The sequence below is a fragment of the Narcine bancroftii genome, chromosome 4 (genome assembly GCF_036971445.1).
Source record: "Narcine bancroftii isolate sNarBan1 chromosome 4, sNarBan1.hap1, whole genome shotgun sequence".
NCBI classification, from domain to species: domain Eukaryota; kingdom Metazoa; phylum Chordata; class Chondrichthyes; order Torpediniformes; family Narcinidae; genus Narcine; species Narcine bancroftii.
The window spans coordinates 36,069,029-36,082,386 of record NC_091472.1 but is presented as its reverse complement, the minus strand read 5'-3'; the positions used below and the strand labels follow the sequence as shown (position 1 = coordinate 36,082,386).

At 41.4% G+C, this 13,358-nt stretch overlaps 1 protein-coding gene and 1 long non-coding RNA gene across 4 annotated transcripts in view; both read right to left on the bottom strand.

Annotated features, from left to right (window-relative positions):
• LOC138760461 (uncharacterized) overlaps positions 1-3,975 on the bottom strand; it is a 34,400-nt gene extending 30,425 nt beyond the window's left edge. Inside the window, exon 1 of one of the 2 annotated variants that reach the window (XR_011355622.1) lies at positions 2,844-3,975. This is a non-coding gene — a long non-coding RNA (uncharacterized lncRNA). The remainder of the gene's footprint in view (positions 1-2,843) is intronic. The other variant, XR_011355623.1, reaches the window with a different exon arrangement.
• A 1,151-nt stretch (positions 3,976-5,126) lies between these two features.
• dync2li1 (dynein, cytoplasmic 2, light intermediate chain 1) overlaps positions 5,127-13,358 on the bottom strand; it is an 82,872-nt gene continuing 74,640 nt past the window's right edge. For both annotated transcript variants that reach the window (XM_069931055.1, XM_069931056.1), the window contains 2 exons: positions 9,933-10,025; positions 5,127-5,555 (listed from right to left, as the gene is read on the bottom strand). In XM_069931055.1, the coding sequence (XP_069787156.1) occupies positions 5,484-5,555; positions 9,933-10,025 (165 nt within the window). In that variant the 3' untranslated portion in view covers positions 5,127-5,483. The remainder of the gene's footprint in view (positions 5,556-9,932; positions 10,026-13,358) is intronic.

Below are 13,358 nucleotides of genomic sequence, written 5' to 3'. Positions count from 1 at the left end.
CGAATAATTTGAAAAGTCTGTTAGTTACAAAAGGATAAATAAAATCAATTCTAAAAAAAAGTCTTGATACAAAATAACACAGAAGGGAGTGTGATGGGTTATATCATACATTACATATAAATATGTTTTTAAAAGGGATAGATTGTGGGGGTTTAGACAGTAGGTCGCTTCACAAACAGACATTAAATGAGATCTCTTTTGTGAAGTGTTAAAATGCAAAAGCTTTGCTCAAGCTGGACATTCAGGCACCTGTACCTTTGCCAAGATAATGAAATTGCTTTGCTAAGGAATTTCAAAAGCAGGTGCAAATGGGAGAGTCTGGGTTCGAGGCTGATAAGATCTTTCAAAGATAGGGTCTGGAGCCTTGGGGGTCATGCGGCTTTGCAAGCAGAGAGAGAGAGAGAGAGAGAGAGAGAGAGAGAGAGAGAAACGTGAAATTCTTTGGCGAGAAAGAGAGAGAGAGAATTCAGTTCTGCAGTGGCTTTTGAGTCTGCAATATGACAAGCTTGGTTGAAAACCCCATTTTGAAGATGGGTTGTGAGTTCTGAGTTCATCCTGTTGAAAAACCTTTGAGGTCCTTACAAAATAAAATGGCTGGCTAGAGTGTTTCACCTGAAATAAGGGAAACATGAGGAACTCTGTGGTGATTTGCCCCATGATGGGGAAAGTTTCTTCAGCAAGACACTGAAGTGACTGTGGAAGTAAATCAGCTTGTGTGTGTCCAATGAGCAATGAATTTCTCTCTCTGAAATCAACAAGAACCTTCCTGAGCGGTAACCATTTAACTTTAAGCACCAGAGTCTGGTGGAGATTCATAAAATATTGAATTTTGTGCACAGTATAAGAATTGCCTGATACCAGTGAACTTGGAGAAGTGAGATTGGACTGTGAATCAAATAACTTTCCTGAACATATACACATTACATACACATGCGTTTAGAATTAGAAGGGGGCTAAGTTAATAATAATATGTTAAAGTTTTATCTTATTTTTATGTTTCTTTCTCTTTGGCTTGGCTTCACGGACGAAGATATATGTCCATGTCAGCTGCAGGCTCGTTTGTGGCTGACGAGTCCGATGCGGGACAGGCAGACACGGTTGCATCGGTTGCAAGGGAAAATTGGTTTGTTGGGGTTGGTTGTTGGGTTTTTCCTCCTTTGCCTTTTGACAGTGAGCTGGGCTCTGCGGTCTTCTTCAAAGGTGGTTGCTGCCCGCCGAACTGTGAAGCGCCAAGATGCACGGTTTGAGGCGATATCAGCCCACTGGTGGTGGTCAATGTGGCAGGCACCAAGAGATTTCTTTAGGCAGTCCTTGTACCTCTTCTTTAGTGCACCTCTGTCTCGGTGACCAGTGGAGAGCTCGCCATATAGCACGATCTTGGGAAGGCGATGGTCCTCCATTCTGGAGACGTGACGTACCCAGCACAGTTTGATCTTCAGCAGCGTGGATTTGATGCTGTCGGCCTCTGCCATCTTGAGCACTTCGATGTTGGAGATGAAGTCGCTCCAATAAATGTTGAGGATGGAGAGGAGACAATGCTGGTGGAAGCGTTCTAGGAACCGTAGGTGATACCGGTAAAGGACCCATGATTCGGAGCCGAACAGGAGTGTGGGTATGTTTAAAGATAATTAAAACAACTTTTGTGTAAGTAACCATTTGTCTTGGTGAATTTTTATTGCTGCTGGGTTTTGGGGTCCTCTGGGCCCGTAACAGGAAAGCCTTTTTTAAAAAAAGTAAACCTCAGCTCCACAGATATATAATAACAGTTACAAGTTTTTACCTCCTGTGGATGCTGCGAGACATGCTGAGTTCCTCCAGCATTTCTACATTTTTACTTTGCAAAAGAAGCGCGGTGCCCCTCCATCTCCCCCTCAGGGTGCCCAGCGTGCTGGTGCGAGGGAGCATGATTGGCAGTTTTCGATGCCGAATCTTAAGGGGAGATGGGACACCTGCTGGCAATTGGCCTGGAGGCAAGTAGAAGTCGAGCATTGGTGGAACATGGGGAGCGGGGATGAGTGAGTGGGTGCTGTGCGTGATGATGTCATCATGGGAGATCGCATGATTTAGTTGCAGTTCGTGTATTCGTTTTAAGGCGGGTAAGATGGAACAGTTTCTGCACTGTTTTGCATTGTGGGTAAAAAAAAACTGACCTCTCTTGCTGTGCCCCATGTTAAGAATTCTGCTTATCAGCACTGAACCCCTGTGACGGTTATGATGGGCCCCCTTACCTTCTGGGCCCCTAGACTTCAGCCTACTCAGTCTAATGGTTAATCTGCCACTGGCTCACCCGTCTTTTTTCCACCCAGCCTTGAAATTACCCCTGTGATAATATGATGGACACATTCTTCCCTTTTGTTTGTGCCATCTCTACATTGTATAGTGAATAGGAATGTTTGATGTCAAACCATTTGGATTTTTTTCCTGATGTTCACATTTGTAAATGCTAGCTGAGGATAGAATGGAATAACAGGATAGCTCAAAAATTCTGCATCATCTCCAATAAATTTCAAAACTTAACAGGATTTATTTGGTTGTGAAACAGACAAGTAGGTACGTTACATCTTGTTCTAGTACAAATTTAGTTTTCATCCTTTCTACTGAGTTGAGTTAAAAAATATAACAAATATATACTATGTACAGAATTCATTATTTCATACAAAATTCTTTATTAGACACTATATATTGAATGGGAAAGCAAAAGTTAACTCACTGAAATAGAACTGAAATGTGCAATACATTAATATGAAAAAAAATCATAATGCAACTTTGATGCCTTTTGTAGATAAATGCTAAAAGGTTAATTTTGAATTACAAGTTATTAACTTTTGAAATTAAAAACACACTACTTATGTTCCAATCATCTCCCATATGTGTCGAATTCCATTTCTTTCCATAATTTGGAAGAATTTCTTTTATATTGCTGAAGTTCCTGAAAGGATAAAGAGATAAAACAAAAATAGAAAATTTTAGTTGCAGGCTCATCAAAGACCAATGTTTATACAGGTTGAGTACCCCTTATCCAAAATGCTTGGGACCAGATGTTTTTTGGTTTTTGTTTTTTTTTCCAGATTTTGGAGCAATGTAACTAGCAGCACTATAGCCTCAGTAGAATACCCGTACTAGTGGTTAAACAGCAATAACAAACAGCAGCAGGCTTTTTGAGCACCGACATGATGCTACAAGTGGAAAAGTTACAGAAAATAATGTTTAGTACTTACCAAAAAAGAAACACTTGATCTCTGCTTACAAAATAAGACCACTTCCCCAATGCGGCCACCGGAACCCAACTCCTCCCCACCGCTACCGCTGGTCCCCAACTAGGATCCCTGTTCCTGCCCAGGAGCCTGAGGTCCACTCCTGCCCAGGAGCCCAAGGCAATGGCACCACACCCGATGTTGAGAATGGAGTCGCTGTTGCCACCTTGGGCTGCAGTCAATGCTGAAGACTTGGACCCAACTTTGTTTAGCATTCTCCCATCCAGAAGCAAAGATTTTAGTTTTTTAAAACTGTTATTGCAATCAAACTGATGCTAACAAGTCAGGTGTTGAATTTTTTTCCCACTTGTGACATCACGATGGCATTAAAAAAAAATTGATTTTTGCATCTTTGGATAAGGGGTACTTGACCTGTTCTTTGGCTTGGCTTCACGGACGAAGATATATGTCCATGTCAGCTGCAGGCTCGTTTGTGGCTGACGAGTCCGATGCGGGACAGGCAGACACGGTTGCATCGGTTGCAAGGGAAAATTGGTTTGTTGGGGTTGGTTGTTGGGTTTTTCCTCCTTTGCCTTTTGACAGTGAGCTGGGCTCTGCGGTCTTCTTCAAAGGTGGTTGCTGCCCGCCGAACTGTGAAGCGCCAAGATGCACGGTTTGAGGCGATATCAGCCCACTGGTGGTGGTCAATGTGGCAGGCACCAAGAGATTTCTTTAGGCAGTCCTTGTACCTCTTCTTTAGTGCACCTCTGTCTCGGTGACCAGTGGAGAGCTCGCCATATAGCACGATCTTGGGAAGGCGATGGTCCTCCATTCTGGAGACGTGACGTACCCAGCACAGTTTGATCTTCAGCAGCGTGGATTTGATGCTGTCGGCCTCTGCCATCTTGAGCACTTCGATGTTGGAGATGAAGTCGCTCCAATAAATGTTGAGGATGGAGAGGAGACAATGCTGGTGGAAGCGTTCTAGGAACCGTAGGTGATACCGGTAAAGGACCCATGATTCGGAGCCGAACAGGAGTGTGGGTATGTTTAAAGATAATTAAAACAACTTTTGTGTAAGTAACCATTTGTCTTGGTGAATTTTTATTGCTGCTGGGTTTTGGGGTCCTCTGGGCCCGTAACAGGAAAGCCTTTTTTAAAAAAAGTAAACCTCAGCTCCACAGATATATAATAACAGTTACAAGTTTTTACCTCCTGTGGATGCTGCGAGACATGCTGAGTTCCTCCAGCATTTCTACATTTTTACTTTGCAAAAGAAGCGCGGTGCCCCTCCATCTCCCCCTCAGGGTGCCCAGCGTGCTGGTGCGAGGGAGCATGATTGGCAGTTTTCGATGCCGAATCTTAAGGGGAGATGGGACACCTGCTGGCAATTGGCCTGGAGGCAAGTAGAAGTCGAGCATTGGTGGAACATGGGGAGCGGGGATGAGTGAGTGGGTGCTGTGCGTGATGATGTCATCATGGGAGATCGCATGATTTAGTTGCAGTTCGTGTATTCGTTTTAAGGCGGGTAAGATGGAACAGTTTCTGCACTGTTTTGCATTGTGGGTAAAAAAAAACTGACCTCTCTTGCTGTGCCCCATGTTAAGAATTCTGCTTATCAGCACTGAACCCCTGTGACGGTTATGATGGGCCCCCTTACCTTCTGGGCCCCTAGGCTTCAGCCTACTCAGTCTAATGGTTAATCTGCCACTGGCTCACCCGTCTTTTTTCCACCCAGCCTTGAAATTACCCCTGTGATAATATGATGGACACATTCTTCCCTTTTGTTTGTGCCATCTCTACATTGTATAGTGAATAGGAATGTTTGATGTCAAACCATTTGGATTTTTTTCCTGATGTTCACATTTGTAAATGCTAGCTGAGGATAGAATGGAATAACAGGATAGCTCAAAAATTCTGCATCATCTCCAATAAATTTCAAAACTTAACAGGATTTATTTGGTTGTGAAACAGACAAGTAGGTACGTTACATCTTGTTCTAGTACAAATTTAGTTTTCATCCTTTCTACTGAGTTGAGTTAAAAAATATAACAAATATATACTATGTACAGAATTCATTATTTCATACAAAATTCTTTATTAGACACTATATATTGAATGGGAAAGCAAAAGTTAACTCACTGAAATAGAACTGAAATGTGCAATACATTAATATGAAAAAAAATCATAATGCAACTTTGATGCCTTTTGTAGATAAATGCTAAAAGGTTAATTTTGAATTACAAGTTATTAACTTTTGAAATTAAAAACACACTACTTATGTTCCAATCATCTCCCATATGTGTCGAATTCCATTTCTTTCCATAATTTGGAAGAATTTCTTTTATATTGCTGAAGTTCCTGAAAGGATAAAGAGAAAAAACAAAAATAGAAAATTTTAGTTGCAGGCTCATCAAAGACCAATGTTTATACAGGTTGAGTACCCCTTATCCAAAATGCTTGGGACCAGATGTTTTTTGGTTTTTGTTTTTTTTTCCAGATTTTGGAGCAATGTAACTAGCAGCACTATAGCCTCAGTAGAATACCCGTACTAGTGGTTAAACAGCAATAACAAACAGCAGCAGGCTTTTTGAGCACCGACATGATGCTACAAGTGGAAAAGTTACAGAAAATAATGTTTAGTACTTACCAAAAAAGAAACACTTGATCTCTGCTTACAAAATAAGACCACTTCCCCAATGCGGCCACCGGAACCCAACTCCTCCCCACCGCTACCGCTGGTCCCCAACTAGGATCCCTGTTCCTGCCCAGGAGCCTGAGGTCCACTCCTGCCCAGGAGCCCAAGGCAATGGCACCACACCCGATGTTGAGAATGGAGTCGCTGTTGCCACCTTGGGCTGCAGTCAATGCTGAAGACTTGGACCCAACTTTGTTTAGCATTCTCCCATCCAGAAGCAAAGATTTTAGTTTTTTAAAACTGTTATTGCAATCAAACTGATGCTAACAAGTCAGGTGTTGAATTTTTTTCCCACTTGTGACATCACGATGGCATTAAAAAAAAATTGATTTTTGCATCTTTGGATAAGGGGTACTTGACCTGTTCTTTGGCTTGGCTTCGCGGACGAAGATTTATGGAGGGGTAATGTCCACGTCAGCTGCAGGCTCGTTTGCGGCTGTCAAGTCCGATGTGGGACAGGCAGACACGGTTGCAGCGGTTGCAAGGGAATTTAAATAATCCAGTAATTCTCAAAAAATATAGTTATTACTTATAAACCATAAGCAAGTATACAGTAAATTAATGTTTTAATCAACCAGGCAGATGGTTGAATTACTTGGCCAAGAAACCTAACTTTTAAAATTTACAGTTTTAATTTAATTAACTTTTAAGGGGTTTGAGGCAGCACTTGACACATTCTACTCACTAGTGTAAAGAATGAGGGTTTTCCAATAATTCTGGGACTCAGTATTATTTACCCAGATATCAAGCAGAAATAGATACTCTTCAGGTCAATTAAGACATAAGGTTTGCTTAAAAAATGGTCTGGTAACTCCAAGAAAATATTTTATATCATAAACTTAAATCAATGCTTATAAAATATTTAAATGTTTTGAAAACATGACTTCCCAAGGTCTCGTCTTCACCTTTGGACTCTGCACTTATAATGCTCGAGCTTATCTATTAATAACTGACAATCTGAAATTGGCATTTAGTATAGTTGCATTTCGACCTGTCAGACTTAAAATCACAATTGCATGATTATAGATTTTACAGGTAAGAATGAAGAAACAGTTTCTATATGCTACATTGGTAAAGAGCTTCGCTCTGAAGAAATTCTTAAAAATTGATCTTCCATCAAGGCTAAATCTTGTTTTACCAGCATACCTTAAACTACCCAAAAATCAAATGCTTTGATATGGAAGGCTCCAAGGAGTTAATTTACTTACTAATGTCTGCTATGGAAACAGAAAATTGCAATTTCTGCTCGCTACTTTTTAAGATTTATATCTTGGATTGGAATTTTGGTGAATCTGGTTTTAAAATGTGATTCTTGTAGATTTAAGGTATATTTAAATGTACAAAAATGTCATGAGTACAAGGAAAAGATTTCTTAGCAATAATTTGAAAGGTTACTAATGGTTATGAGGAAGATTTATTATACCTATTTATAACACCCAATTAAGATAATTATTTTCCTTATCTTATAAGTTAAACGTCACAGGTAAGCAGAGGAGAAACAAATATATTCATGTAGAGGGCAAGAATAGTTTGGATAAAATAAAAAGAGTTTAAAAATAATTATTTTTCCATAAAATTGTACAACTGAATTGCTAACCTGGAAACAGCACAAGATGAACATTTGCCCAAATACATCTATAGATACTTGTTGTTTATTTTGTGTGAGTGTCTTAGATTAGCATTGGCAGAGATCACAAAATGTACCATTAAGAATATTATGGAAAACATTTATTAAATACTAACTACAACAAATATACCAAATATTAACCAATTTAATATTTTCATGTAAAGCTTCAATATATTCACAAGGAGAAACCAAATAAAACTGAAATGAACTGAAGTAACCAAGGACAATTATAGATAGTAATCTCTAAGGAAAGTCATAAATTCTGGGTCAAGGTTATCTTACAAAATATGACTCAGCTGTTGAGTTTCCAGTAATAACCTGGTTAGCTGGCTCCAAAGTTAATTTGATTATTGATCTTTAGTATTGAATGACCCCTGATTTGGAACAATGTACCACATGAACAGCTGTACAAAATTTTGAAACCTTAAAAAAATTATGTAAGTAGTTTTTGTGATTTAACAAACACATTCTGATGTGATAAATAGAGAAACTATGGAAGGAATCACCATTTCAACGTCTTCAGGGTTTTTAGTAATAACTGTTACAGGATAAGTTAGAATAGTTATGGATAATATGTCTTTAAAAGAGATAGATTGTGGGGGGGGGGTGTTAGTGTAGGTAATACTTCACAAACAGAATAACACTTCACAAAAGACATCTCATTTAAAATGCAAGAGCTTTGCTTAAGTGAGACATTGTGTCACCAGTGACTTTGCAGAGACAATGGAACTGCTTTGGAAAGGACTTCAAAAGGAGGTGCAAATGGAACATAATGTTGATCATATCTAAGATCTTTCGACTATTGGGTTTGGAGCCCTGGAAGAAGTCATGTGGTTTCTACAGTAGAAGGAGAATAAACAAACAGGTGATTTCTCTTTTGGAGAGAGAGAAGTCAATTCTACAGTAGCAGTTGAGGCTGCAAAATGGCAAGCTGACAGGCTTGTTGAAAACCCCTTTTTGAAGATGGGTTGTGAGTTCTGAATTCAGCCTGTTCAAAACCCCTGTAGTCCTTACAAAAGGAAATGGCTGGCTAGAGTGTTTCTCCTGAAAAAAGGGAAACAAGAGGAACTCTGTGGTGACCTGGAAGAAAAGGATATTATTTGGAAAACCCATGATGGGGCAATTTTCTTCGGCAAGACAAAGAAATAACTGATTGGAGAAAATTAGTTTCTATGTGTCCAATGAGCAACAAATCTCTCTTTGAAAGACAATAACCTTCCTGAGCAGTAACCACTTAACTTTAAGCACCAGAGCCTGGTGAAGATTCATAAATGTTAAATTTTGCGCACAGAATAAGAATTGCCTGATACAGGTGAACTTGGAGAAGTGAAAAGTGAAATGAAACAGAGAACTTTCCTGAACATATACATATTACATACACGTGCACTTAGAATTAGAAGGGGGTTAAGTTAGGTTAAGTTAATAACAATAATAAGATTGATCCTGTTATTATATTTATAAAAAATTAAAAGCAACTTTTGTTTAAGTAACCATTGTCTTGGTGAATTTCTATTGCTGCTGGGTTTTGGAGTTCTCTGGGCTTGTAACATAACTGATATAAAGTTCAAAATCTTGGCTAATATAATTGAAATTTAACTTAGGCAAATTTCAAAGTATGAAGAATAAATTATCCAATGTAAACTGTGGCAACTGTTAGGTAAACATTGACAAACAGTGAGTTGAATTCAAAGCACAAAATCAATTTACAACCCTAAAAAGATCCAGTCTGAAACAGTGCATTGTCAATAAAACAAGGTAAATATCAAACAAAAAGGTAAGAAAGACTAGAAACCCAATGGAATGGAATAAATAAGAGAATGTTATCATGACTGATAGGCTTGAATTAAAAGGACAGACTGGGACTTTTCTCCCTCAAGCACAGAAGGCAAAGGGGTGATTTTATAAAGGTTTATAAAATCATGAATGTCACAGATAAGTTTTTTGTCCAGGCGAGGGGAAGCTTAAACTAGAGGGCATAGATTTAAGGTGAACAGGGAAAGGTTTTAAAATGAACCTGAGGGGCACCTTCTTCACAAAAGAGTAGTGGGTATAGAGACCAAACTGCCAGAGGAGGTGGTAGAAGCAAAGACAATGGTGACAATTTAGACAGTCAAGGTTTAGAGGGATATGGGCTGAATGTTGGCAAATGGAACAAGCTTGGTCTGCTTGGACAAATTGTTTCTGTGCTGTAAAATTCTATGACTATTGCACCTGCAACAAAGGAACACTTTCTCAGTACTGCTCACTGTGGATAGAAAGCCTTGATTTTTGTGCACAATTCTATGGTGTGGTATTTAAACCTACCACAGTGCTATTAACTGAGCCATCACTGACACAATTTTGACACAGAAATGGATTAAAAATATGAATGATAAACAAATGAAATTTGTCTAATTGAAACTCCATGTGTTACCTGGTCCTTTTGTGACCTCATAACATCCACTTCAAGTTCAGCATACTGTGGGCATTTGGCTGGATCCAAAATATCTTTGAATTCTTTAGTATCCTGTAAATGGAAAATGATCATGTCAAAACGGAATAGCCACAAATCCATGAAAATTCAGTGTTTAAAACCTTGCTTGTTAAATTCATTATCTACAAGCAAATTCCATGCTTCGAATTATCCCTAATATTTCAAGCTGGAATCAATGTGGTTTATGCAAATGATGCATGATCAATTACGCAAAGACTGAAGTTACTGGAGGACCTCAGTTTTCTTCAGGCTGACTTCCAGGCCAAACACTTTGGCCTGGAAGTCAGCCTGAAGAAAACTGAGGTCCTCCATCAGCCAGCTCCCCACCATGACTACCAGCCCCCCCACATCTCCATCGGGCACACAAAACTCAGAACGGTCAACCAGTTTACCTATCTCGGCTGCACCATATCATCAGATTCAAGGATCGACAATGAGATAGACCACAGACTCGCCAAGGCAAATAGCGCCTTTGGAAGACTACACAAAAGAGTCTGGAAAAACAACCAACTGAAAAACCTCACAAAGATAAGCGTATACAGAGCCGTTGTCATACCCACACTCCTGTTCGGCTCTGAATCATGGGTCCTCTACCGGCATCACCTACGGCTCCTAGAACGCTTCCACCAGCGTTGTCTCCGCTCCATCCTCAACATCCATTGGAGCGCTTTCATCCCTAACGTCGAAGTACTCGAGATGGCAGAGGTCGACAGTATCGAGTCCACGCTGCTGAAGATCCAGCTGCGCTGGGTGGGTCACGTCTCCAGAATGGAGGACCATCGCCTTCCCAAGATCGTGTTATATGGCGAGATCTCCACTGGCCACCGTGACAGAGGTGCACCAAAGAAAAGGTACAAGGACTGCCTAAAGAAATCTCTTGGTGCCTGCCACATTGACCACCGCCAGTGGGCTGATATCGCCTCAAACCGTGCATCTTGGCGCCTCACAGTTTGGCGGGCAGCAACCTCCTTTGAAGAAGACCGCAGAGCCCACCTCACTGACAAAAGGCAAAGGAGGAAAAACCCAACACCCAACCCCAACCAACCATTTTTCCCCTGCAGCCGCTGCAATCGTGTCTGCCTGTCCCGCATCGGACTTGTCAGCCACAAACGAGCCTGCAGCTGACGTGGACTTTTACCCCCTCCATAAATCTTCGTCCGCGAAGCCAAGCCAAAGAAAAAGAAGTTACTGGAACTGAAAGCTTTTATTAGCAAGAGATGGACAGCATTCCTTGTGTTGCTGGCTCACCCTGACCCTGACTCGAACTGGGGGCAGGCTTGTGGCAGGACAGTCTTTATGGGGGATAAAGGGAAGGAGTCACGAGCCAGCCAATGAGAGCAGGGTCAAACATAAAAGGTCATGTCATTTACATATACTATAGTGGTTTCACCACATTCACCCCTCTTTTTAAAAAGAAATCCTGGGGAGGGATGTGTTGTGATTAGGTGACCTCATAAGTTTAGTCTGTCTGGCGGCCTCCTTTGGCGTTGTGACCAGTATGTCCCTGTATGGGGGTCTGTTGTGGTTTCCGTCGGTTCTGGCTGCTCCATCTCGGTTAGCCCAGCTGGGATTCTTGGTTAAGCCGTAGGGGTGGGAGCTTGTGTGTAGGCTGCTGGATTGTCCAGGGCGGTGGGGGTAGGGAACTGAGGCCCTGGAGAGCTGGGTGGAGGGCATACCTGCCAGCTGGTTGGGGGGGTCCAGATGCTCCTGCATGTGCCAGGTCCCGGATGGATACTGTGTCCTTGTGTCCTTCCGGGAATGCCATGTAGGCGTACTGTGGGTTAGCGTGGAGCAGCTGGACCCTCTCAACCAGCTGGCAGGTATGCCCTCCACCCAGCTCTCCAGGGCCTCAGTTCCCTACCCCCACCGCCCTGGACAATCCAGAGGGTCGGACTTATGGGTCCTCACGTGTTTGAGAAGTAGGACTGGCCCAGGGAATGTCAGCCAAGTGCGTAAGGTAGTTCCTGATGCCGATCTCCTGGGGAATGTAAAGAGTCTCTTGTGAGGTGTCTGGTTGCTGACTGTACAAAGAAGTGACTGGTTAGCGAGGAGGGCTTCTTGGAGGACTTCTTGCCAGTGGGGAATAGGGAGGCCTTTGGACTTTAGGGCTAGTAGTATTGCCTCCCGCTCCACCTGGACATTCCCTTTGGGGTTATAGCTGGTGGTCCCGCATGAGGCAATGCCCTTGGACAGCAAATATTGATGCAGCGCATCACTCATGAAGAATTAAACCCTATCACCGTGGACGTATCTGAAAATGGTGAACATGTTGTTCAGAGCTGCGGTCATGTCCGGGCAGGGGAAGGCAAAGGGGAAGCACGAATACTCATCGATGATTTTGATGACATCAAGGAGGAAAAATATTCTATTAAGTTGGATGTGGCAAAGTTTTTTATGGAGACTTTCAATCCCAGTTTTTTAGTGATGATGCTGAAGTTCTTACATTTGCTAATTCTCTACCCGATAATAAACAGGTGGAAAGTCAAGAAAGGTTTCTTCAACAGACTGTCCTAGTTCCGAAAAGGAAGACTGGAAGGAGAGAGAAGGAATCTCAGCAATTGATTAATATTGATGATGATTAAGTTAATAGAGATTTGGAGGAAGCATATCATAGTAATAGTGGTAGAAAATTGTTTGTCCAATTGGAGGCTGGTGACTAGTGGAGTTCCTCAGGGATCGGTCCTGGGTCCACTATTGTTTGTTATATATATTAATGATCTGGAAGTAGGGGTGGAGAATTGGATAAGCAAGTTTGCAGATGAGACAAAGATTGGTGGTGTTGTGGGCTGAGAAATGGCTGATGGAATTTAATACAGATAAGTGTGAGGTGTTACATTTTGGAAAGGCAAATCTAAAGAGGTCATATGCATTAAATGGTAGGCTATTGAGATGTGCAGAGCAACAAAGAGATTTAGGAGTGATGGTAAATAGTACCCTCAAGGCTGATACTCAGGTAGATGGTGTGGTGAAGAAGGCATTTGGAATGTTGGCCTTCATAAATCGGAGTATTGAATTCAAGAGTAGGGAGGTTATGATGAAATTGTACAAGGCATTGGTGAGGCCAAATTTGGAGTACTGTGTACAGTTTCGGTCACCAAATTATAGGAAAGATATAAACAAAATAGAGAGAGTGCAGAGAAGGTTCACGAGAATGTTGACAGGATTTCAAGGTTTGAATTACAGGGAAAGGTTGTGCAGACTAGGGCTTTTTTCTCTGGAGCGTAGAAGATTGAGGGGGGACTTGAAAGGGACAGATAGAGTAAATGTGGATAGGCTTTTTCAATTAAGAGTGGAGGAGATTCAAACTAGAGGGCATGGTTTAAGATTGAAGGGGGAAAATTATAAGGGGAACATAAGGGGAAATTT